The sequence below is a fragment of the Myxocyprinus asiaticus genome, chromosome 27, assembly GCF_019703515.2.
Source record: "Myxocyprinus asiaticus isolate MX2 ecotype Aquarium Trade chromosome 27, UBuf_Myxa_2, whole genome shotgun sequence".
In the NCBI taxonomy this organism is placed as follows: domain Eukaryota; kingdom Metazoa; phylum Chordata; class Actinopteri; order Cypriniformes; family Catostomidae; genus Myxocyprinus; species Myxocyprinus asiaticus.
Window position 1 is genome coordinate 26,357,007 of NC_059370.1, and position 27,441 is coordinate 26,384,447.

At 40.4% G+C, this 27,441-nt stretch overlaps 1 protein-coding gene across 2 annotated transcripts in view; it reads left to right on the forward strand.

Annotated features, from left to right (window-relative positions):
• LOC127418022 (actin-binding LIM protein 3-like) overlaps positions 1-27,441 on the forward strand; it is a 113,511-nt gene that overhangs the window by 61,656 nt on the left and 24,414 nt on the right. The window contains exons 4-14 of one of the 2 annotated variants that reach the window (XM_051658334.1): positions 2,991-3,106; positions 7,723-7,849; positions 8,265-8,358; positions 12,590-12,677; positions 17,125-17,183; positions 17,307-17,378; positions 19,759-19,914; positions 20,596-20,625; positions 21,369-21,498; positions 22,384-22,482; positions 22,855-22,905. In XM_051658334.1, the coding sequence (XP_051514294.1) occupies positions 2,991-3,106; positions 7,723-7,849; positions 8,265-8,358; positions 12,590-12,677; positions 17,125-17,183; positions 17,307-17,378; positions 19,759-19,914; positions 20,596-20,625; positions 21,369-21,498; positions 22,384-22,482; positions 22,855-22,905 (1,022 nt within the window). The remainder of the gene's footprint in view (positions 1-2,990; positions 3,107-7,722; positions 7,850-8,264; positions 8,359-12,589; positions 12,678-17,124; positions 17,184-17,306; positions 17,379-19,758; positions 19,915-20,595; positions 20,626-21,368; positions 21,499-22,383; positions 22,483-22,854; positions 22,906-27,441) is intronic. The other variant, XR_007893356.1, reaches the window with a different exon arrangement.

Below are 27,441 nucleotides of genomic sequence, written 5' to 3' on the forward strand. Positions count from 1 at the left end.
GAAGAACCAAGTTGTACTGAATTTTGTCCCATATGACAATTCACCTGTAGTCCCAGTGTCGTTGCATCCTGAGATTGTCTGAGAGCGTTCTCATAGATGACGCTATTCTTACAAATTGTTCCCAGATGACTAACAGAGAAAAAATTGTGAGAACTCATCATAATCACGTTCCACAAAACACGTTCGCGCTTCGCGCAGGAGCGCCAATAAACCTCGGAACACACGCCGAAACAGACACGCACAAGTGTGCTTCTTCAAATGAGCGTCTATGTGTCTAACGGCATTTATTGTCATTTGTCAAACCGAGACATCTTACAGGTTGCCCGCTACAGTGGCGGGTGGATGAGCAAAATGAATGTGCTAATTCCCTGCCTGCATGCCAATCACAGAAATGCCATGCCTACAGAAACATCAAACACACTCCCATGTAAAAAAATAATAATAATAAAAAAAAACTAAGTGAGACAAAACGCGGATAAATTATTTTGGTGGTGAGCTGATCAATTACAGGCATGACTGTATAGGCCAGGGGTCGGCAGCCTATGGCACGCGTGCCACCATTGGCACATGGAGGGGTAATCACTGGCACGCCAGCAACGGTTAGAGAGGAGTAGACTATTTTATTTATATAAATTCCGCACCTGTATTCCAATCTACATCTTGATGTAATCCTTCCTCACGATTACGCAGTGTGTTTTCATCAGCTGAATGGGAGGCTAAATATTGTTAAAGTGTGATGAGACTCGCGCTGCGCATGCAAGCCATTCGCACATCACGCTTCTCTTTCGGTTAATCGCACGAGTAAACGCGCCCGCTTTGCTTCGGTCAGACTGAGTTGATGACAGCCTACATGTCAAAAAGGTTGCCGATCCCTGGTATAGGCTATAGCGCTGCGCAAACCAGAAACTCGGTGAGAAGTGCGCCGTGACCCATTTCAATTCACCATAACCATATCAAAATGTTCTTATTTGAAATAAAATAAAAATAATTCTAACTACAGTATATTTATAACATAAATATAATTATTATCTTGCATATAAGCTATTTTGAGTGCAACAAAATGCAGTTTCTTTTTATTTGCAAACTATTAGTATATTTCGGCAGTTTTGATTGGGTGGACCAGCCGTAAATCTGAGTGGACCTGTACCACTCTGGCCCTTATGTGGCCTCGCCCCTGTTCTGGACTCAGTCTAGGTTTGTGGAGGCTTTTGTTTGAGGGTGATTTGGCAGGAACAGTGAGCAAGAGCTGCTGACCTTGCTAAAAAAAAGACTTACTTAAACTACCCTGAATTTCCATGCTGATGTATGCTGGTTTATCATGATTTATCTGGTGGACTAATGAAGCCTAATCAGAGCACTATCAAAAAATTGCTCTGTTTGTTTGAGTATCCCAACTAGCCTGACATGGCAACACTGGCTCTACCAATGTTGTTTTGGGGGTGGCAATGTCTGTTTTCAAGCAACGGAAGACTGTTCGAAAGCAGTCATTATTTTTTATAGTTTTTTTTATGATTAGTTTTTGTTTGGTGGTGCTAGTGGCACTCCATTAACTATGTAATAAGGATTCCTTGTTCTTCCTTAACTACCATAATTTTAAAATGTCAGGTCATTATGTGGTGTGAGTCACTACCTCCCATATTTTAATTGCAGCTTTGTCTCTTGGTAGGAGAAAGGTAGGGGATCGTGTTCAGGTAGAGCTGGGCAGTGTTTACAGGCAGGTTCTGGTCTTTCTTTTAATGTTTGTGGAGAGTGTGTGGAGCTTTATTTGGGGTTAAATGTTGCCTAACCCTGCTGTTCCTGCTCTCATAAGACTTTTCGGTAACATTTTACAACAAGGTTCCATTTGTTAACAACATTAGTTAACATGAAATAACAATGAACAATACTTTTACAGCATTTATTAATCTTAGTTAATGTCAATTTCAACATACTAATACATTTTTAAAATCAAAGTATTTGTTAACATTAGTCAATGCACTATGAAATAACATGAACTAACAATGAACAATAGTATTTTAATTAACTAACATACACACAAAATAACAAAGCTTAATAAATGCTGTAATTAATATATTGTTAATTGTTTGTTCACAATACCTTATGCATTAACTAATGTTAATGAATAGAACCTTATTGTAAAGTGTTACTGACTTTTCTCTGCTTTCTTAATAAGTAAATCCTTATTTGGATGCCACTACCGTTCTTGTCAATACGCATCTGGCTTTTTCACTAAGGGATAGTTCACCCAAAAATGCAAGTTCTCTCATCATTTACTTGCCCACATTCCATCCTAGATGTGTATGACTTTCTTTCTTCAGCAGAACACAAACGAAGATTTTTTAGAAGTATATTTCAGCTCTGTAGATTCATACAGTGGATGTGGATGGTGATCAGCACTTAAAAGCTTCAAAAAAACAAAACAAAAAACAGACAGTCATATTAAAAATAATCCACATGAATCCAGTGGTTAAATTAATGTCTTCTAAAGTGATAAGAATGCTTTGGTTGAGAAACATATCAATATTTAAGTCCTTTTTACTATAATTGTTAACTTCTGGTCGCTGTCATGAGAGGACCCAGTTCATGCTGCCTCTTGCGTGATGAAAGTGCATTTGATCAGGTATGATATAAATATCATTATACACTCTCTTACAGTACAGTATGTCCTTTATTTGGACATTATGATATTTGAAACTGTATGTTGTTTTAAATTCAATACTTGCTATTTATTTTACTAGTGTATGGAAACCTTCCATAAATCTTGCTGTCCTGCCCCTCGCTGTTTATATATTAGCAGTTTGGTTGAGTGTATGTGTGTGTGTCTCTCTACACTTTCCTCCACCATATAATTTAGACCTTTTTTATAAGCATTCTGGACGTTTTTGAGTGGATCATTTTGCATCTGGACTAGTAGGTTTTAGGAAATGGTTTACTTGTTATGTACTCTATGTGTGTAATAGCATGTTGTTTGTCTTTCTTTCCCTCTCTAGAAAACCTTTTCCAATCGGTGACAGAGTGACGTTCAGAGGCAAAGAATGTGTCTGTCAGCAGTGCTCCCTCAAGCTGGTTAATTCCAATGAGCCAATAAAAATCCAGGGGCCCAGTCGTAAGTTTCACCCCTTAATTAATAAATTTGCCTTGTTTTAATATAACTGACATGTCCCTAACATTTTACATATTTTCAAAGTTTCCCTGAATAGAAAAAACATATTATGAAGATGTAACGCTTAAAGATGGGAAAGGAGGAAGCTGGGACCAGCTTGACAAACACATTTAATAACACTTTTCAGCATCCAAAGAAACAAAAACACGCACTGATTTTCAGCCAGCTGTGTCAAATCATAAAGACATTCAGACACGCGGACAAGCTTCGTACATCTCTTTCTCTCCCCTCTGCTGCTGTCTCCTTTCCTTAAATACTCCTGCTGCCCCTCGCTGAAACGTGAGGCCGGTGTGGCGCGCAGGTGGAGGTCATTTGCCACTTATCTACCCGGCCTCGCTCTGCCCAGACACCGCTCGGCTCCACGCTGCTCACCACAGAAGGATTGTAGTTGCCTTTCAAAAAGGTGACTTCAACGCTGTGTCAAAAGCTGCTTCCAGGGACGGTGGCCTTGAAACACTTTAACATCAAACCAATTTGATTGGCTGGTGATGCTTGAAGCTCCGCCGATGCTGACATCATAGTGAGCACATAAGCCGGAGCCCAACATCACACTGTCTAAATTTTCCTCTTTCACGGCAGCGTAGCTATCTCTCGTGCTCCTGGAACCCTAAACCAATACTTCACTGAGCTTTCTGCACCTGGTCAGTGGGAACAAACCCTGCCATTGAAAAGGCATTTCACCATGTCAGCGCACCTTCAAGCTTTGCTGCCGGTGCTTCCCTTTCCAGAGCTGGCTTGATGTTCTCCCTATTCAGTGATAATTCAGGTCTCTGCAGCCACCTTTGCAGAGCTTGTCAAAAGTGCCATGCTGCAAATTGGCACTCCAGACACCAAGATCTCTGCCCAGGATTTGGCAGATCTGTGGGTGACCTGGTGTCAGTGGAATGACACCTTTGGCAAAAATAGTTAGAAATTCACTTCTCGTTTTCCCTGCTGTTGTGAGCCAGGAACGAGAGTGTGGCATCTCCACAGTAACACAGGATGGCTAGCCCTGCTAATGTTAGGATGTTTAGTGCCAGAAGACTGCCATGTTGCAACACCTAAGCAGCCCTCTCAGTTTGCCCGCGGTTGTGAGCAGGGAATAAGTTTGTGGTGTGACACAGGTAATTCCGATACCTGTTCTTGCTGTGTTGATGCAGTGCCAGAAAATTGCAATGTCACAACACAGATATTTTAGGCATCATCATGTCGCGATTGTCATCTTCACAGTAACACAGGATGGCTAGCCCTGCTAATGTTAGGATGTTTAGTGCCAGAAGACGGCCATGTTGCAATCCCTCTCAGTTTGCCCGCGGTTGTGAACAGGGAATAAGTTTGTGGTGTTACACAGGTAATTCCGATGCCTGTTCTTGCTGTGTTGATGCAATGCCAGAAAACTGCCATGTCACAACACAGATATTTTAGGCATCATCATGTAGCGATTGTGTTGTGATTTGGATTCAGATCAGGAAATCTGTATTAATGCCCAGCCCTACTGAATACATTAGGTCAACACCAACATAACTCATTTTAAGGGTTACGTCTGTTAGAAATAGCTCCTTAAAGTAACAATTTCAGATTGCCACTTTGTACAGTGAATATATTGTGAGGTAAAATATTGAGATCGTCTAGAGAGCCCAAACATATCTCCTGTTCCTAAGTATTGTATCACAGCCACTATATGGACAGAGAGGGGAGAATTGGTGGGTATAGGGAAGGAAAAACATAACATCTGTCACTGTCTAAGGATTGACCTTATTGATCAGGAAGGTGAACTGAAGAGAGCAGAGCTCAATGTCAGGCTTCAAATACTAAACATAGTTGAGCATCGTCCAAATAAAAACAAATGATGTACTGACCTTTCAGTGCTCAAAAGACTGTTACAGGCATGCATCATATGCTGCCCTACAAAGCCTGCACAGCTCAATAAAGTGTGTGTGTCTGTGCTGTACTGTGTGTGTTTTGGTCAGGTTAATTTCTGTTTTTCTGATTAAGAAAACGTACAACTTATCCTTCACACAGGAAATATTATTCCTATTGATTTTCATTACATGTGTTTATAAACTTGTCAAAGCTAGCCATTACACAGACAGTAAGTTTTGAACCTTAAATCCATTATGTAATGTTACATCTTCAGAAAAGATGGCACTGCAGATGGCTGCTTCGGTGTGGAGCTCTCTAACGTTTTTGTTACTTTTGTTTGTTTGTCATGTTTTTGTCACTCTTTTTATGATCAGTTTCACCAGGGATGAACTGCTAAATATTCAGCAGAGCATACCTGATAATTTTTTGTCGGTGTTTGATTATTCTGACATTTATTAGACATCTTAGTTGGAGGCGCAGCAGTGCTCTACAAGCAATCCAAAAGACACACGCAAGGGAAGCGAGGCGGCGTGCTTGTGAAGCTTTGTCAGCGTGGCTTTAGGACTCCGTTGGCAAGTATTCATCTGGCGAATGTCTGCTCCCTTGCCAGCAAAACGGAGTGAAGCCATCCCGGACAGTGTGTTGCATCTGCCGGGCTTTCAGCTGTTCAGAGTGGATCGCATCGTGGAGGTGATGAAACATGCTTTTACATCAACGAAAGTTGGTGTACAATGTAACAGCGTTGAAGAAGATGTGCTGTCCTAATTTAGAGGCGCACTTCATCAACTGTAAGCCTTTCTACTTACCGCGGGAGTTTTCCAAGTTTATTCTGGTGAGTGTTTATATCCCGCCACAAGCATGCGTGAACGTAGTGTTGCAACAGATGGCTGATCACATTACAGACATGGAGCAACAACAGGCGGACTCTCTTATCATTATTCTGGGAGATTTTAATAAAGCTAACCTCACCCATTGACTGCCAAAATACAAACAACACATGGCCCACCAGAGAAAGAAATATATTGGACCACTGCTACATCACTGTAAAGGATGCATATTGCTCTGTCCCACATGCAGCTTTAGGACTCTCTGATCACTGTCTGGTTCATCTTCTCCTGACCTACAAGCAGAAACTAAAATCAGCTAAGCCTGTAGTAAGGACTGTAAAAAGATGGACCAATGAAGCAGAGCTGGAACTACAAGCCTGCTTTGACTGCACTGATTGGAGTGTTTTTGAGGCTGAAGCCACAGACCTGGACGAGCTTACAGATACTGTGACATATATCAGTTTCTGTAAGGATATGTGCATCCCCACTAGGACATTTTTATCATTCAATAACGATAAACCATGGTTTACAGGAAAAGACAGCTTCGTCATGCCAAAGAGGATGCTTACAGACGTGGGGATAAAACATTGTACAACCAGGCCAGGAACACACTTACTAAGGAAATCAGAGTGGCTAACATTTTTCAGCCAACGATCCTGCATCTGTGTGGAAAGGCCTAAAAAGCATTACCAAGTACAAGACACCTCCCCCTCGCTCTGTAGAGAGTCAACTAATGGCTGATAAACTGAATGTGTTTTACTGCAGGCTTTAAAAGCCCAGTCTCACACTCCTCCCCTGCTCTGATCTTCACTTCACACACACACACCAACACCTCCTGGAACCCCCCTCCTCCCCCTCCTGCTACTCAATCTGCACTTATGATCTGTGAGGAGGATGTGTGCTGGGCCTTTTCAGAAACAAAAAGACTAGTAAAGCTTCAGGCCCAGACAGTGTTTCACATGCCTGTATGAAAGTCTGTGCTGACCAACTGGCCCCCATCTTCACACAGATCTTCAATAGATCAATGGAGCAGTGTGAAGTTCCCTGCTGCTTCAAACAATCCACCATCATTGCAGTCCCCAAAAAACCCAAAATCACAGGACTTAATGACAACAGACCTGTCGCTCTCATGTCTGTGGCCATGAAGTCGTTTGAGAGACTGGTTTTGGCCTACCTGAAGGACATCACTGGACCCCTGCTGGACCCACTTCAGTTTGCTTACCGAGCAAACAGGTTTGTGGATGATGCTGTCAATATGGAACTGCATTATATCCTGCAACACCTCGGCAGACTTGGGACTTATGCAAGGATCCTATTTGTGGACTTCAGTTCAGCCTTCAATACCATAATGCCTGATCTTCTCTCAACCAAACTGACCCAGCTCCCGTGCCCACCCCAATTTGTCATTGGATCACCAGCTTTCTGACAGATAGGCAGCAGCTAGTGAGACTGGGGAAACTCACATCCGGGGCCCTCACTATTAGCACTGGTGCGCCTCAGGGATGCGTTCTCTCCCCACTGTCAAGCTGCTGAAGTTTGCAGACGACACCACGGTCATTGGCCTCATCTGCGACAGTGACGAGTCTGCATACAGACGGGAAGTTGATCAGCTGGCTGTCTGGTGCGGTCACAACAACCTTGAGCTGAACACGCTCAAAACAGTGGAGATGATAGTGGACTTCTGGAGAAATGCACATGTACATATGCCATTCTGTTATATGTCCTATTATTTTTATGTTTGTTTATACTCTTACCTTGTTTTATATTCTCTGTCTCACTGTAATGTTCTGAGTGCACTTGTTTCTCCTATCACCAAAAATAATTCCTTGTGTATATGAGAACACTTGGCAATAAAGCTCATTCTGATTCTGATTCTACTGCTCTTTCTAGACTGTGCAGGATGTAAGGAGGAGATCAAACAGGGTCAGTCACTGCTGGCGTTGGAGAAACAGTGGCACGTCAGCTGCTTCAGGTGTCAGACCTGTGGCCTGGTCCTGACAGGCGAGTACATCAGCAAGTGAGTGACAGCTCTAACTTGACTACCTTTGTGAATGCATATTTTATCCCAGACATTCCAAAACTGTTAGCCTGTTGCCGTTATTTGAAAAACACATCACATACCTGTTTCTCAAGTTTGAAACAACAGTTGTGATAATACTCAATAGCACCATATTTGATTTGAGCACTACTGTGGAGGAGATTTTCAGTAAATTAAGACTTTGTCATACAAAGTTATCATATGGCTTCAGAAGACTTTAAATATAGCACTTCAAAATATCAACCCTTTAGTATAAAGCTTTGAAATACTAAAGAAAGAATTTAGATTCAATAAAGTCAAAAAGGGTTATAGTTTGTCTGGTTTAACACAGTGTAAGCACCTGTGCTTTATCAGTACAGAAGCTGTTCATTCATGTGTTTTATTTTGCATTCAGAGATGGCATTCCTTACTGCGAGTCAGACTACCACTCCCAGTTTGGGATAAAGTGTGAAGCTTGTGACATATACATCAGTGGACGAGTGCTGGAGGTGAGTGTATAAGTCTTTCATCTTGGCACAGGACCAGTGTCCAACATTGAACTTTACAAACCCACCCAGACTCTCATCTAACCCAGGGACCCTCAATAAATAAAAGCTAGATGATATATATTATATATTGTTTTAATACCTGTCCACAGACTCCATTGCAGATCCAGGTCACTGGACCTAAACAATTGACTGACTACTAATATGTACCCACATATTGTAATTCTTTGCAATAAGCAGCTCATCTTTAGAAGGCATTGAGTATGCATTACCACACACAGAAATCGACTGAATAAACAGCGATTGAGTGAAGTAATACCTGAAAAAAATCCCGAATTGATCCATCAATCAGGCCAGGCAGGAAGCGTACGATATAAAAAGATCAAGTTGCCCACAGAGATAGGGAATAAAGCCACAGTTTAAGGCTCTCTTTTTAATAGTACATGCTCTCTCTCTCAGCACACTTTTACCATTTATGATTATCAGACTGCAAAGATTACACCTAGGAGAGATTAGTAGAGGAGAGCACATTGAGAGAATATACAATTGAATTGGAAGGAAGTACACTGTAAAAAGTGGTAACCTGCAGTTGTTACTTTAAGAGCTATTTCTACCTGAAAACCGTTCAACCCTTAAAATAAAAAGTTTCATTGGTGTAACCTAATGTATTCAGGTTGATTCAGTGATGTTAAATATTTTTTTAATTTGAATCAAACCAGACAATAGTTAGACAATAGACAATAGTTTATGTAACATTTATAAAAGCTCTCACTACAAAGACCATGGGATTTGTGCCTCTCTTGCTTTAAAAAAACCTCAACAATTTGGAGATTGACACAAATTATTCACTGCTAATGATGCTTTATAAACACAAATGATTCTTTGGCCCTTCACCCCTGGCACCCTTTCTTTTGTTGCCTTGCTGTTTTCTGTGACACCACTGAACAGGGAAATGGAGCAGGAAGTGAAAGAGATAGACAGTGAAGGAGAGAGAATGTGTGTTATGTGACGGTTGCAGGGGAGGAGGAACATGATGAGGTAGTTTACATACAAATAAGAAAGTAGATAATTTGCCAGCTGAGAGTTTCAAAGCTGATGAAGCTTAATGCTAATACACACACACACACTCACTCATTTTCGTCTGTGTGTTTGCTCATATCCCAGTCTGAGTGGCTGGTGTGAAGTGCTCTGTGTTCTAGCGAGAGCACAAGTCAGGTTATTTATAGCTAGTGGGACACAGGCTGATTTATCTTTATCCTGCCTGTTTGATTTTGCACTCAGTCCCCAGGGAGACTGGCCTTCTCTTGCCACCAGCTCTGTGCTTTTGTGCCTTCTTTTCAGTACATCCCATTTAGAAAATACATAGTCTGAGCAGATCTTCAGTTATATTTGCATTCTTTGCCTTTAAATAGCAAATCTTTCTGGTGTAAATAGATGCTTTTAGCTGAAATATGTATGTGGAGAGCTTAAGATCAAGTACATCATGTGAACCGTGCAGGTTGTCTGTTTTGCTGCTGTTCAAGTGGAAACAGTGCTGTTTTTGTAAGGTTTGTCTGCATTTAGCTGGTTAGCTTGACTTGAGGGTGCATCTTGTACACAAGATTGTATAAAAACAAGCAAATGAACAAATTATGTTAACAAACAAGTAATCTTTAGTCTTCTGTGTAAATATTTGCTCTGACGATAATTCAATCATTCCATTAAATGTTTTTACTTAATGATGCATCGTAGAAATACTTATTTTATTACAATTCATAAAACACCTTCCAAATTTTGCTGTAATTTTTGGAGGAACAAACTGGAGGAACAATTAAACACTTCTACACCTGAAAGACTTGAAATATCGATTTGATGGATTTTTACAACTGAAATTTGTAATATACAGGTGCATCTCAATAAATTAGAATGTCGTGGAAAAGTTCATTTATTTCAGTAATTCAACTCAAATTGTGAAACTTGTGTATTAAATAAATTCAGTGCACACAGACTGAAGTAGTTTAAGTCTTTGGTTCTTTTAATTGTGATGATTTTGGCTCACATTTAACAAAAACCCACCAATTCACTATCTCAAAAAATTAGAATACATCATAAGACCAATAAAAAAAAACATTTTTAGTGAATTGTTGGCCTTCTGGGAAGTATGTTAATTTACTGTATATGTACTCAATACTTGGTAGGGGCTCATTTTGCTTTAATTACTGCCTCAATTTGGCGTGGCATGGAGGTGATCAGTTTGTGGCACTGCTGAGGTGGTATGGAAGCCCAGGTTTCTTTGACAGTGGCCTTCAGCTCATCTGCATTTTTTGGTCTCTTGTTTCTCATTTTCCTCTTGACAATACCCCATAGATTCTCTATGGGGTTCAGGTCTGGTGAGTTTGCTGGCCAGTCAAGCACACCAACACCATGGTCATTTAACCAACTTTTGGTGCTTTTGGCAGTGTGGGCAGGTGCCAAATCCTGCTGCAAAATGAAATCAGCATCTTTAAAAAGCTGGTCAGCAGAAGGAAGCATGAAGTGCTCCAAAATTTCTTGGTAAATGGGTGCAGTGACTTTGGTTTTCAAAAAACACAATGGACCAACACCAGCAAATGACATTGCACCCCAAATCATCACAGACTGTGGAAACTTAACACTGGACTTCAAGCAACTTGGGCTATGAGCTTCTCCACCCTTCCTCCAGACTCTAGGACCTTGGTTTCCAAATGAAATACAAAACTTGCTCTCCTCTGAAAAGAGGACTTTGGACCACTGGGCAACAGTCCAGTTCTTCTTCTCCTCAGCCCAGGTAAGACACCTCTGACGTTGTCTGTGGTTCAGGAGTGGCTTAACAAGAGGAATACGACAACTGTAGCCAAATTCCTTGACACGTCTGTGTGTGGTGGCTCTTGATGCCTTGACCCCAGCCTCAGTCCATTCCTTGTGAAGTTCACCCAAATTCTTGAATTGAATTTGCTTGACAATCCTCATAAGGCTGCGGTTCTCTCGGTTGGTTGTGCATCTTTTTCTTCCACACTTTTTCCTTCCACTCAACTTTCTGTTAACATGCTTGGATACAGCACTCTGTGAACAGCCAGCTTCTTTGGTAATGAATGTTTGTGGCTTACCCTCCTTGTGAAGGGTGTCAATGATTGTCTTCTGGACAACTGTCAGATCAGCAGTCTTCCCCATGATTGTGTAGCCTAGTGAACCAAACTGAGAGACCATTTTGAAGGCTCAGGAAACCTTTGCAGGTGTTTTGAGTTGATTAGCTGATTGGCATGTCACCATATTCTAATTTTTTGAGATAGTGAATTGGTGGGTTTTTGTTAAATGTGAGCCAAAATAATCACAATTAAAAGAACCAAAGACTTAAACTACTTCAGTCTGTGTGCATTGAATTTATTTAATACACAAGTTTCACAATTTGAGTTGAATTACTGAAATAAATGAACTTTTCCACGACATTCTAATTTATTGAGATGCACCTGTATATAAGAAATATATTTTGGATAAGAAATTATCACATAATATATATTATTATATTATAAATACATATTAAAGGGGAAATGTGTAATTATTATCACAAATTGCTAAAATAATTACTGTTTTCAAACTGGTTTCCCAAACACACCCCCTGTCTTCCATTGGTCGATCAAACCTAAATGCCCACCCCAAACTCATGCCATTGGTTTAGCCAATGTTGAGTCTGTCACCACACTTTGTGGCATTTCTCTGTTTCTTTCCATCTGATTTGTCTGTTCTCTGTATTAGAGGACTAAATAAACAATTTAATTTTTCTAGAGTTGTGTTCATTCTTCCAAATTTTATCAACAGGCTCATATTCTTTTATCTTACCCACTGAAACGCTTCCCACAATTACTGATTCTTGGCAGTGAATTATCTCTGTAATCTTTAAATGTGCACACTGTGAGCAAGAGAGTCATCAAACAAGTCTGTAGAGCTCAAATGAGACCTGAGCAGATTTAAATGGCAATAAAGATGAAGTGCTCAGTTGGTTAATAGGGAGAACACTGTTGAGACGAGCGATATGTTTATTGCATTTATTACGCTCATGATAATGGGTTTCACAGGTGGAACACTTATGTGCTTGTTCATGTTGTTATAAAATCCCTCAAGTATCCCTTTTTCATTTAATTCTGTTTGTCTTTTCCCATCTCTCTCTCTCTCTCACTCACTCACTCTCACACTCTCTCTCTCTCTTTCTTTCTCTCACTATCTCTCTCTCTTCATCTAGGCCGGAGGAAAGCACTATCACCCAACATGTGCTCGTTGTTCCCGGTGTCAGATGATGTTTACAGAGGGAGAGGAGATGTACCTCACAGGTGAGGAGAGGTTGAACAGGTCAGACCTTCCTTAGAGTGGATACAATGAGATCAGGACAAAGAGTCTCAGAGTTATGGTATCTGAACCAGCGAGAGAAGAACATACAGCGCACTTTACTGAATAAATATAAAATACAGACCTTTTATGACCTAACTTGTTTCCTTTCCAGAGGAAAAAAAAATATTGCTCAGAAGACTTATTGGAGTTCTCATTTATGCTATATATAAAGGTCAAGAATGTACATTTTTTAATGTTAAAATACTTTGTCCTATCCTGGCTTAAAATGCAGAGACAACTGTAAGTAAACCATTTGTAGGTTATCTCCCCTGAAAAGTGTAAATACTGTGTCTCTCTGGCACTATCAAAACATTGCTCTGTTTATTTGAGCATCCTGACAAGCCTGACATAGCAACATTGGCTAAACTAATGTCATGAGTTTGGGTGTGACTAGTAGAATCATCTAGTTTTCTGACCAATGGCATATGGGAGAATTGTTTGGAAAACCTGTTTGAAAAGTCAGTATTTTTGCAGTTGCGTTTAGTGACACTAGTGGTGCAAAAATTACACACTTTGATGGAGTTCTCTGTTACTGTATGTTTCATTTAAGTATCAAGCTTGTCTTAAATACATCTCATCAAATTCTTTAGGAGGAAAAAACAAACAGACATTTAATGATGTACAATCTAGTATAGAGCTATGACATTTAGATTTATAGCATAGCCTAGGTAATTTGGTCATGGGAGAATTTCATGAGAAATATTTGAGTTTGTATTGAAATATCTGAGTTTTTATTGCAGACTTGCAGGTATTTTTGAAAATCTGTTCTCAGATTGTGACATTGTTGATATCTCTTCTGAATATCTTGATACCCTTGTGAAATTACAAGGGTCTTTTTCTAGGGGGAAAAATCTAAGCAGTAGACTTTTGATATTTATTTGATCTTGAAAAAAGAAAATTAGTTAAAGCAAACTTATTTGGATTTTTCTTTTCTTTGGGTTTGGCCTTGTTCAGCCTTCTACAGGACTTGGCTAATAAAGGAGCTCTTTTAGAGTATTCCATGACATTCCTTCATGATTAGCTGATTAGCTCCATTTCTAGAACATCATGGACAATATTCAAGATTCATGTGGGAGATAAAGCCTTTAGTGGAACATTTAAAGAAGGACTCTAAGAGTCACAAACAAAGGCTCATCTGACTCTGGTTTAATGTCCCATTTAGTGGATTTCCCCTCATAAAATGTGTGATCACTCATATGACTTTCAGAGCCAGAGGCTGGTGGACATTAGAATGCATAACAGGTCTTTCTGCTTGTTTGCCTGTTCTATTTCACATTCTGATGTAAGACAATAATGTAAGTGTTATAGACTAGCGAACATGCCTCGAGGTAAATGCATTTAAGAGTCAGCAGAGCCAGTCGTCAGCCTTCAACATAATTATCATGCAAAGAGAGATAAAGAAACAGAACAAGAGAAAGAGAAAGAGAAAATGATCTTGGGATTAAAGGAATATTACAATACAAGTCAAGCTCAATCGACAGCATTTGCGGCATAAAGTTATTACCACAATTAATTATTTCAACATCCCTCCTTTACTTAAAAAAGTTACAGTGAGGCTTACAATAAAAGTGAACGGGGCCAGTTTTTGGAAGGTTTAAAGGCAGAAATGTGAAGCTTATTTTATAAAAGTGCCTCTATTAATTCTTGTTAAAACTTGTATTATTTGAGCTATAAAGTTGTTTAAATTGTCATTTTTTTATGGTCGTTTTAGGGTTTAGTGCTACGTCTTAATGGCAACAAAGTTGTCAAACTGGATGTAACTTTACACAGCAAAGTTTAATAAGTGATTTTATCACACACAAATCATGTTTGCATGCAGATTGTTTATGTCTTGTGGCTATACTTTTGAAACAATATTTTAACGATAACGGATTGGCCTCATTCACTTCCATTGTAAGTGCGTTACTATCTGTAACACAGATTTTTGCTTTTATTTTTAAAGAAAAAAATCAAAAGTAATTTTTGTGGTAATCAACATTAACTACAGGTATGCCACAAATGCTGTCTATTGAGATTAACTTATTGAACCCTGAATATTCCTTCAAGAAAAATCAATTTCTTCTAAATAAAAAAAACACAGTTGAATGAATGTTATCTGGCTTTTTATTCTTCTAGAGTGATTACAATAAATGCATTGTCTAGCTTGAGTTATCAATCTGATTCTAAACCTTAAACTCACCCAAGATGTCAGAAGAGTGGCAATTCATTGGCAGGCAGTCCTAAGATACCAAAACACCTTGAAAATCATTATTTTCATTTCTTAAATCATGTTGTAACATCTGAAGGAAGTCACTAGAGCAGGATCTAGATGCAGCTTAACTTTAATAACAAATAAATCAAATACATAAACACTGGAACAGGGCAAGACCAGGAACTGGGAAACAAAACAAACATTACAGCAACCAGAACATGAACTGAGGAAAAACACAACAACTGACAAAGTCTGAACAGACATCAGGGCATTATATGCACAAGGATTAATGAGGTAATGAAAAACAGGTGAGAACAATTGGGAACAGCTGGCAGTGATGAGGGCAGTGAATTATGGGGAATGTAGTCCAGGGAAAACAGAAGACAGAGGCTAAACACAAGGTAAAACAACAGTGAATCATGACTTGTCTTCTTAAGGTGTCTTGAATAAGCCTTTGACTTACACAGTGGCCCCAAAATGTATTTGGACATTTTCTGGTTGTTGAATATTACTTTTACGCATTTGGAAGACGCTTTTATCCAAAATGACTTACAGTGCATTCAGGGTATACATTTAATCAATTTGTGTGTTCCCTTGGAATCAAACCCATGATATTGGTGTTGCTAGGGCCATGCGCTACCAGTTGAGCTACAGGAACCCATATTAGTACAGCATGTCCATAGTGAATGTGGCTAACTATGTTGAGGCACCTGTGTGAACTTAAGGGGAACTGACCCTGTTACAATCATCTTGACACCTTGTTGGTTTAACCTCCTGAGACCCGAGTGTGACTGCTGTGTGCATTTTTCATTTGCCTTTTTGATTTGTAACTAGTAGCACCTAATAAAAATCACACACACACACACACACACAATATATTGAAGAGCAAATAATTTTCCTAAAAATGTATGTCCTCATATGGGGACAGTGGGCCTAAAGTTGTGAATTTATTAAATATTACAAAGCTATAGAAAGTCAGCTTTTTATTTAACAAATTATAACAAAGGAATGGTGGTTATTCATGGTTTTGAGAACAATGTGTATTGGGAAAAGCGCAAATAAAAAACTACACAAATATAAATGATTTGACTTAATTTGACTTTTATGTTACTACGTTTTTTCTACATAGACAACAAAATCTCAGTGTTCTCTCTTTGCACTGTCAAACAAAAATATGATAGCCAGTGCTGAAACACTACCAATCAGAAATTAGAATAATCAGTTCTGATTCAAGTAATGGCCAGCATCATCCAATCACTGCCAACCATGTTAAAATAAAATGTAGCATTATAAATTCGGAATCTAAGTACTGATTACCATTGTGCCATGTATGCCAACCATGTTGAGTGGTGCAGCCATCATTTGCAGCCTGAAACTGAACTTTTGACCGAACGTTTGTATTGAGTGCACTTGGCTGCACAGGAAAGCTATAGGATGCTCCCTTGCTCTCTTCCCTTCTTCTCATCCTAACTCTGTATACAGCCTCTAATTTTCCAGCTTTTGGATGAACCTATTGATTCTCAATGGTGATATTGCCAGTGGATATAAGACTTCTAAAGTATTTAAGGCTCATTGTCCTCACATGAGGTCATTGTGTTTAAAAGTGTGCTGTTTCGCGATAAATCACTGACATTTTCAAAATAGCATTTTTGATGAAACTAGAGACTACTCTTTTGATACAAATATATTTCAATGTAAAAACTTCATGCTGTTTCCTACCAGGTGTATTTTTGTTGCCAATTCTCCCAAAGACAAACTCTACTGAGATCGGCGTCATCTTGTTTTGTCACATGTCCCTGTGTGTCGAAAGTTTAACCATTTAATGACAGCCCAGAATGTCCTGAACTGAGATCAGTCGTTTTAAAAGAAAGTAAATTATGTGTAGCGAATAGTGAAGACCAAACACAATGTACGTGCATGATGATGCGGGGTCGCACGAGGTTAAGTAAATGCAAAAATGTCTCTGAGAAAAAAAAAGTTGGTTCTGAGAAAACATCTTATTTTAATGCAGCATTATTTGTATGCAGATAACACTTTGGTATTTTGTTATCTAATGCAATGATATTCATACCTTTTTGGGTGTGACTTAAGTGTCCAAAAGTGTCCAAATACTGTTTGGAGGCCACTGTATATGTTGTATGGTGTGCATGCAGTAACTTTACAAGTTCTTCTTCTCTTTGTTTGAATGTATCTCTCAGGTTCAGAGGTGTGGCATCCTGTGTGTAAACAAGTGGCACGCGCAGAGAGGAAACTAAGAGTGAGTCTTTTTTTATTTCTTTTTTTGTTTTGTAGACTGAATTTCAATAGGCCTTCAGATCTCACTCTGAGGCTCTGCTTTGTTTGTTGATTTTTTTTCCTCTTCTTTATTTTATTTTATCAGCTCAGGCGCACATCAGAAACCTCAATCTCTCCACCAGGCTCCAGCATAAGTTCACCCAGCAGGGTCATATGTGTAAGTAGTCAATGGTTATGTTCGGAATAGCATACTGACATACCATTCTTACTATTTCTGCAGTATGTTGTATGTACTGTATACTGTGCACAATATGTACATTTTCTATATGCATAGAATGCCCAGACGACCTACTACATTTGCCAAAATAATGTGTTCCACAATGCAATAAACTCATTGTGACAAATAAAATAGAAGTGATATCAATTGCAATTTTAATTTCATTATTTGCTCATACTGACAAATGTTAAGACATCTTTACACAAGATTGAGTTAAAAATGCTAAATTACCATTTTTATTTTCAAGATGTTGGATGGCACTCATGTGCAATATGATGAGGTCATGTGACAACAATGTAGCATACAACTGTGTTTGTTTATTGTGGAATAATTCTTACTGTTTCACTTACTGGTTCACTTAAAAAAAAAAAAAGGTATGCAGTAAACAGTGTATCCTGTGCAGTATTCAGCAAGTAGTAAGCTAGCGTTCCATTCCGAACATAGCCAATCACTGTCTGGTTACCTGGACGAAGTTGTGAAAATACCAGCTAAATGACACAAAATGATAAAATTACTGAAGATAACCCTGCCGAAATGACTAGTTTAGACCAGCTTCTGTATTTCCATGCAAATCAAGGCAGGTAGGTGGTGGTTAGTGTTGGTTTGGTGCTGGTCTGACTCCATAGCTGGTCAACCAGTATTGTCTTTCTGGTGAAGCTGGATGATTCTTGCTGGTTAAGCTAGTTAGGATGCCTGATGGCAACACCACCACACCATTATCCCACCAGAATTGCTGGTCTCAAGCATATTATATAGGATGATTAAATTAAATTATGATACATTTAATGATTGGGTTGATTAACAAATTTATGTTTAGATAGTAGATGAAGTTAATATCACATCAATGCTTAAGTTAATTAAAGCACTATAGATATGCAAGATGGATCACTTTCATGCTTGATTCTATTGGTGTGTTCATAATGTCTGTTTGCATGTGTTCCGCAATGGTGCAATCATTAACATCTCATGTGGAAGTGTTGGGTGTATGTAACCTTTGTGCTGGGTGCGATTAATGTATGCATTACGCAGTGTAAGCATATGTTCTGTCCGCTCCTGCAGGTCTCTTCCCTGCTGAAGGTCAAGTGTTTTGCAGCACACATCATGTCTGTACTATACTTGTGTGTGGTGGGAATGCAATTACCTGCTGCTTTGAAATAACAATCTTGAAATACTACCTGAGGCCATAGGTCAAAGGAGTCCGCCTTTCAATATGTTCACGCACTGACTTAGTCTTGAAGTTCAGTTTGGTTAATGTAGGCTCTGTGTGTAAAATAAAACAGAACAGTCATTCAATTTGTACATTACAACAAAGGCAGGGGTGGGAAGTACTGTGAAATTATACTTAATACTTAAAGAATGGGTACTGGGTCACATTTTACTAATTTAGAAGTCTTGCCAAAACACACTTTAGTGAAAGTTAAAAAAAAGTTAAAAAAACAATTTAATTGTACTAGTATTTAAAAGGAAAAAGGCAACTTTTTCATTGCTTTTTTAGTAAACAGAGGAGATTTTCTCATTACAATAACTCTCAAGTTATTTATAGATTAATCACCAAACTGTGTTTTCACTCGAGTCAAATTCCTCTTCAACAAATTCCTCTTAAAGACTGTTGTGGTGGTTGAAGAGATGTCTCATCTCGAGGACAAATGGCAATAATTGTGGCCAATTAATTTATTTTTTTTATTTTAGTGGTGGTTTTAAATGAGCATTATGTAAAATTCATGTGAACAATACATGAATACAATAATAGCTTACTTTGAATAGATTCATAGAGCATAGATTCATGTCATGATGAACAGTAAGATATGTACTTTGCAGTTTAAATGTCTAAATGAAATCATAAGAAATAAAAAGTATGATTTTTTCCCTTAGTTATGTGATTGAGTAAAAGTATTCAGTTTCAATAGTACAAGTACAAATTCCCCCAAATAATACTTAGACTTAGTTCTCTATTAACTATTTATTTTAAGTACAGTAATGAAATACAGTACAATTACAACAGTACTTTACACCCCTAAGTAAAGGCTGCAAATTTTGAAAAAGGCAAGTGTATTTATAAACACTTTAAAGACAATTTCATAAGCAGCCTTTCCCAATCCAGTATGACAGTTTTAGTAGTTTAATTCATGAGCACAATTGTATTGTGCCAGCACTTGCATTATAATGCCTTTGTAAGTGCACAAACTCTGCCGCAGGCTCATTTCCACACTTAATTGTGTTGTTGATGTTGTCGCCTATCATCATTGCTGTTATTTGCAGTGCTGCTCATTGCATTTGACATGTGTGAGTGCATGTATCTGTCCTGTATTCCTCTCCTTAGGCGAAAGTGGAGAACGAGATCCTTGATTACAAAGACTTGGCCGCGCTGCCTAAGGTTAAAGCCATTTATGAGGTGCAGAGGCCAGACCTCTGGGCCTATGAGCCCAGTCACAGATACTGCTCCGATGACAGGCTAGAGCACCTCAGCTATGGGGAGGTACTGCCCCAGTGGGCCACTAGAACCCCTCTGAGTCTACTTTTAGCATGTCTCCCCCTGTCCCTGAATCTACTGACCTTAAAACACTTATGTCTCAGCCAAACTTAGTTAACTTTGCTTTGAGTACCTAATTTGTGTCATGTCCGTGGGCTGGCTAATTGCTTTTATTTGCTGAAGCACCATGTGTATGTGTTTTCCCCCACAATTAAAGGGATAGTTCACTCAAAAATAAAAATTCTTTCTTCTTTTACTCACCCTCATTTTTTTATGACTTACTTTCTTCTGTGGAACACAAAAAGAAGATGCTAACTAACATCTCCTTTTGTGTTTCAGGGAAGAAAGTCATATGGGTGAGTTAAAGATGACAGAATGTTCATTTTGGGGTAAACTATATTTTTATTAGTGAATATGAGTGCTTTTGTTTGAGCCACCTTGCTTTAGTGTGTTTTTAGAAACCTCTCTGGAAATTGCTAGCGACTACGTGATGTTGCTTCATGCTTGCTGAGTAGAAAATTAACAGTGCGACAAGAGGAGTTGGGTAGGTCTAAACATAGTGGCTCCATCACCTCGGCCTCCTTGCTTCTCTTTCCGTCCTCACACATCAGATGTCATGGCGAAAGAGACTGAAGGTTTGTCTCTGAATTTCTGTTAAACTAACTCTGTCTTTTTTTATTTCCACAGTCCTTAGGCACACTCTCCCCTTACTCTCAGGTAGAAGTTTTGACTCAAATGTTTACTATTGATTTAATATGTAAAAAAAAAAGAATAGTTCACCCAAAAATGAAAATTCTGTCATAATTTACACACCCTCATGTCGTTCCAAACTCATATGACTTTCTTTCTCATGCAGATAACAAAAGGATAAATGTAATGAATATCCTGATCCATCTTCTCAATACAATGGCAGTTGATAGTGACTTACTTTACAGCTTAAAAAAGCATCCAAATGTATCATAAAAGTAGTCCATGCAGCTCGTGCGTCATATTGCAAGTGCTAAAAACAAATGTTCACTGCCACTGTGAATGAGCTTCTCTGATGAACATGAAATGGACGTCAAGATTTTCACAGAAATATTTTTTACATTTTGGGTTGTTTCGCACAAAATCTGATTGTATGTCTTTAGAACACTTGGAATATGACGCATGAGTCGCATGGACAACTTTTATGATCCTTTTTGGTCCTTTTTAGGCTGGGTCACTATCAACTGCCATTGTTTTGAGAAGATGGACCAGGATATCTATTAAAACATTTCCTTTTGTGTTCCACATAAGAAAGAAAGTCATATGAGTTTGAAACAATGTGAAGATGTGTAAATAATGACAGATATTTCATTTTTTGGTGAACTATTACTTTAAGCATGTTGCTCTATAAATCGTTTTTTCTATATGGCCATTAAGCAATTGAGGGTTTCGTACAGTATGTGAGTAATGACGTTGTCTACGTTTGTGGACAGGACATGTATGACAGTATGGATATGAGGATGAGACGATCCTCCAGTCCAGGGTACATAGACTCTCCCACCTACAGCAGGCAGGGCATGTCTCCCATCATGCCACGCTCTCCACAACACTACTACAGATATGGTGAGTGACATACACTGTGAACGTACACAAAATGCCTTGTTGTCGTGCCTTCTTTAAATTGTACAAAGTGTGGCGTGCAGCTATATAGCAAGAACATACACTACCAGTCAAAACTTTGGGAACTCTTGACTGAATTTATGTTTTATGATCTAAAACACTTTTGACATAAAGTCTTATGCTTACATTATTTAAATAGTTTTGTAGATAAATATAGATTCTGCATACATATACATTTCTTAAAAATAAAATACAAATACAGGTACATTGTTAGTGGAAGAGTTGGACCAGCTATTGAAGGAAAAGTAGCCAATGGGTACCCAGCATTTATGGGAACTCATTCAATACCGTTTAAAAAGCATCCCAGGTGGCACCTCATGATGTTGGTTGAAATGTAAGATAGCTAACATTGAAGATTTGTTTAAAACAATTTTATTATGTCTCTAAATTATCCCCATACTTCAATCTGTTTTTTCATTGTTTTGATGACTTTACTACTATTATTCTAAAATGTGAAGACTAGTAATACAATAAATAACTAAATAAATAGTGGGAGTGTGCAAACTTTTATGGTTACTGATATTTACTTATTTAGCTTAAATAACCAAAATAACAAATGCATATTATTATTGTCTATTATTGTGTGGGATATTTTTTATTGTAATTAAGGGGTGTATCCCACCCATCACACCCACATCCTATACACGCATCTGACTGGCACAGTATGGTTTTTCTCTGTTTTGAAATGCATACTGTTCCTGCCTGGCTAATCTTGGTTCATTGTTCTGATGATCACTGTTCTGATTGAGTGTGTGTGGCTGGGCTACACAGGAAGTGTGCACTCATGCTCTGGTTCTGTTACTGTCATTGGCTCGGGGCTTGCTGCAGGCACTGAGAGTGGCAGAAGTTCACCCTATTGCAATCAGCTAGATGCCCGGTCCAGCACACCCACCACAAACCAAGCTCCCAAGCATTTTCATGTGCCAGGTAGGCCATGTCTCTACATTCCCCTCATTGGCTGCTGTCATCACTTTCATACTCATCCAGCAGTATATTTAAATATAAAGGAGAATCCTTCAGTATCCCTCCTTTATGGCTCTGAAGTCTCTATAACTGCTTAATGTCTTTACTATATGTCTGTAGTATGACTCTACTCAGTCTATTGAAGGCGTGTTCCATTTTTTTTACATTTTTTGTACTCCTAAACTCTCTTCCACTTTTACATAAAAGGTCCATGGAAACCTGATGAGGAAGTACAAAAAATCTGCCCCCCCCCCTCCCCCCCCGAACACACACTTTAATCTTTCCTCCTGTCTTTCACTTAGATGTTTTATTTCTAATCTCTTGCTTTCTTCTCAGCCTCAGGAGAGCCCAACATCTACAGGAAGCCTCCCATCTATAAGAGACATGGTACAGTGTGCTTGACTCGGCCTGTGTTCCCTCCAACTCAGTTCTGAGGCTGTGTGAGCTTATGGGAAAGATGTGTCTGACTAGTTAGAAGTGTCCTCCATAACTGTCCCCAAGCAAACACTCTAGTCAACCTTTCGTTTTACGGAATCGCCTTTCAAAGAAACTGTGTAAAAATGAAGAAGAAGAACAGCTCAATTGGAAATTATATCTTGAGGATTTTGTGGGTGCAGAATAAATCCAATATAATACATATCTTAGAGATATGTTTCTGTTACATCTTAGTCCAGTGGTTTTCAAATGGTTTTGCTTTAGGACCCACATTTTACATTGGACATCAAGTTGTAACAGGACGAATTGTACACAAAAATGCCCTTAAAGTCAAACATTGAAATGTATTACTATTTAGGCTATATATTTATAATTTTTACTAAGCCAATAATTTATAGTGCAAAACGGCCATGTTTATCCTTGTGTAGTTTTGTCCATTGTTTTTGAGGATGAGGGCATGACAGGCAACCTGTCCATGTTGGCATTTGCCTAATTTGGCTAGCTTCTACCAAGTGGCATGTATTTGTGTCAAAATACTTCAGCGTTTGATTGGACGCATGTTCTTTGACACCAACAATAAAATATATGGGAACCGTTGTCTCCTCCCTATTAAAAGTTGATAAAGCTATTAATTTTGCTCTCCTAACTATGCACAATTATTTCGTTATTTGCATTTAGCATTGTTTTGTCCCTGTAATCTACAGACCCATTTTTGGGTCGTGATCCACCAGTTGAGAATCACCGTCTTAGTCCAGTTTAGGGTGTGACAGAGCATCAGAGAGCGTCCTGCTTTCTGTTCCTTGCATGATGGTAGAATATAGAACTGGCACGACCTCATCCATCTTTCCACAGGAGGGTGATCAAAAAAGGATGAGGCTTGCTGAGGCATGATTAAAGCCTGTCGTACCCCCCTCTGCCTAAGATCATCTGGAAAGTGGCCGCATTAGATGCCACAGAGACCCCCCACTGAATGCTAAATTATGCTCTAACCCTATAGAGAAACCTGAGGTTCCCTGTCTGTCACTCGACGTTGTGTCGATGTAGTGACACTAGGGGTTCGATCTTGAGAGCCCCAATCACCTTTGCTTAAAACAGAAAAGGCCAATGAAAATTGGCGAGTGGAATTTGCATGCCACTCTCCGCCCCCGGACATACGGGTATAAAAGGAGATGGCGTGCATCACTCATTCAGATTTTTCTTCGGAGCTGAATGCATGTGTGTGTGTGTTCATCCTCTCACCTCTTGCTATGCTGCTGGATTTTTACGGCGCATATCAACGGTCACCCTCGCACGGTTGAGTGCTGTGCTTCCCCTGGGTGCTTCGGCAGCCTGAGTCTGCGGGTGCTAAAGGAGTATATTCAAGAAATAGTATATTTTCCTTCTAAAAGAGCTCGCGCAAACGCTTGGCGTCTTTTTTAAAGATGTCCTTCCGCATTTGCGCTACTGGATGTGGCCGTTATCTCTCTCCTTCGGATACCCATGAAATCTGCCTCGAGTGTCTGGGGCACCAGCATGCCGAGGTGGCTTTTGTGCAAGGGTTGTGTTCTCATTGCGAGAACATGCCCATGAGAACGTTGCGGTCGCGGCTCACTTCCTTCTTCGTGAAGCAAGGAGCCACCGCGGCACTCCCCAACCTGGTCCACCTTGGGCTGACGCTCAGCCTGCCGGATCGGCAAGTATTACGGGCGATCTGGATGTGGACATGGGAGCGTTTCCACCGGCTCAGCACCCACGGCCGGACCTCTGGAATCTCCACGTCTGGCTCCTGGATGGGATGCAGAAGACCTAGCTGGTCTTCCGCCAGCGGTGGTAGACATGATCACTCAGGCCAGGGCCCCCTCTATGAGGCGGCTGTATGCCTTGAAGTAGCGTCTTTTCGCTAACTGGTGTTCTTCCCGTCGGGAAGACCCACAGAGATGCGCCGTCGGGTCTGTGCTGTCTTTCCTTCAGGAAGGGCTGGAGAGACGGTTGTCTCCCTCTACCCTGAAAGTGTACGTAGCTTCTATAGCAGCTCACCATGATACACTTGATAGAAGACCCTCACGACAGCACGACCTGATAAACAGGTTCCTCAAAGGCACGAGGAGGTTCAATCCTAATAGACCGCACTGATCTCCTCTTGGGATCTTTCTGTGGTCCTACCTGCCCTACAGAGAGCCCCCTTTGAGCCCCTGGAGCAAGCTGAGCTCAACACTCTGTCCCTGAAGACGGCCCTCCTGGTGGTGCTCACTTCCATCAAGAGGGTGGGGGATCTGCAGACTCTCTGTTACCAGCGAATGCCAGAAGTTCGGGCCGGCACACTCTCACGTGATCTTGAGACCCCGGACCGGTTACGTGCCCAAAGTTCCCACCACTCCTTTTCGGGAGTGGTGGTGAACCTGCAAGTGCTCCCTTCAGAGGAGGAAGACCCGGCCTTGTCGTTGCTGTGTCCAGTTCACACTCTGTGCATCTATCTGGACCGCACGCAGAGCTTTAGATGCTTGGAGCAGCTCTTTGTCTGTTTTGGAGGACAGCAGAAGGGGAAAGCTGTCTCCAAACAGAGATTAGCCCACTGGATTGTGGATGCCATTTTCCTCGCATACCAGTCTCAGGACTTGCCGTGCCCCTTGGGAGTCCGGGCGCACTCCACTAGAGGTGTTGCATCCTCCTGGGCACTGGCAAAGGGGGCCTCTCTTGCAGACATATGCAGAGCTGCGGGTTGGGCTACACCCAATACCTTTGCGAGGTTTTATAACCTACGAATAGACGCGGTTTTGACCCGAGTGTTATGTGGTAACAGCAGGTAGGCATTGCGCCTTTCCCCTTTTTCAAAGGTGATAATGTGCGCTTTTTGTCCACAACAGTTCCCTGTTCCAGCGAACTCCGGATGCCTCTTTAATTCTTTAGCACTGTTCAGGTGACGAACTCGGCAGAGGAGTGACGCCACCAGGCCCAGTACTCGTGGTATTCCCCTTTTCAGGTGAGCCCATGTGCTCGGGCTTAGTGCTCCATGCGTGGTGATTCCCCATTGGTAATCCCATATGATGAGTTTCCACTGTTCGGTTCTCCTTAGGTGAACCCTGTGTTTCCTCTCGTCAGAGCTTTCTCTGCTTCGGTCACTGTGCTGCAAACCCTCTCTATAGATAGGGTCCTCCTGTGGTATCATTCCATATCACTTCCCTGTTGGTAAGTCCATGTGAGGTATTCTTCACATGCTAACTCCCTTCGGCAGGTTGTGGTCTCCGTAGTGCTCTCCTTCCTGGAGAGGGAAGAGCACTTCCCAGCATTATTCTAGAAAAGCGCTCGGCGAGACATTGCTTAACAGCAATCAGTTAAGACACCACCTGTAGCCTCCTTGTGTAAGTGCCTCCACCCCCCTCAACGGGACTAGGGAGACTCCTTACCTAACTCACTGGAAGGTCACGATGTGGTTGAGTGCTCACTGCGAGGCACGCAGCAGCTTGCCCGTGTCCACTCTTCCGTACCTCATGACGCGGTTCAGTGCCTGTGGCGTTTGCTATAGGAACCCCTAGTGTCACTACATTGACACAACCTCGAGTGAGTGACAGACAGGGAATGTCTTGGTTACTGATGTAACCTCTGTTCCCTGATGGAGGGAACGAGATGTTGTGTCCGTCCTGCTGCGGCACTGAACCGGCCGCTGACATGGCCGGGACTCTCTATCGGCTCCTCAGCATAAATCTGACTGAGTGATGCACACCATCTCCTTTTATACCCATATATCCGGGGAGGAGAGTGGCATGCAAATTCCACTCTGCATTTTTTTTTTTTTTTTATTTTTTTTTTTACCCAATTTGCAATGCCCAATTCCCAATGCGCTTTTATGTCCTTGTGGTCGCATAGTGATTCGCCTCAATCCGGGTGGCGAAGGACGAATCCCAGCTGCTTCCGCGTCTGAGACCGTCAATGCATCTTATCACATGGCTTGTTGAGTGCGTTGCCACAGAGACATAGCACGTGTGGAGGCTTCACGCCATCCACCGCGGCATCCACGCTCAACCCCTAGTGTCACTACATCGACACAACGTCTCGTTCCCTCCATCAGGGAACAGAGGTTACATCAGTAACCAAGACTTTTTAGCATGCAATGGGCAGGTGACCTAATCTGCCATATTGTTTCTCTAACTGCTGTAAGCATTTGGAAAGACATTGAATGTTACATTTGGTGGATATGATATCCAATTCATTGACATGTAGGTAGTTTAAGAGACTACATTTGTTAGCTATTGGTGGCATATCATTTGATAGAAGATAGTTTATGTACATATCTCTATCTGTGCATTCATAAATTTCCAGTCTTACACGTTTTTGACTTTGTCAAGTGCAGTGATATGTTTCCCCTCAGAATGCACTTATTCTAACTCCTTTATCTCAAAAATATTAATAGTACATCTTTCCCTCTTAACTGCATGCCTGTGTATGTGTGTGTGTTTTATATTCTATGTGTACTGTATGTGCATTACAGGCTTGTGTCATGTTTTTTTTAAG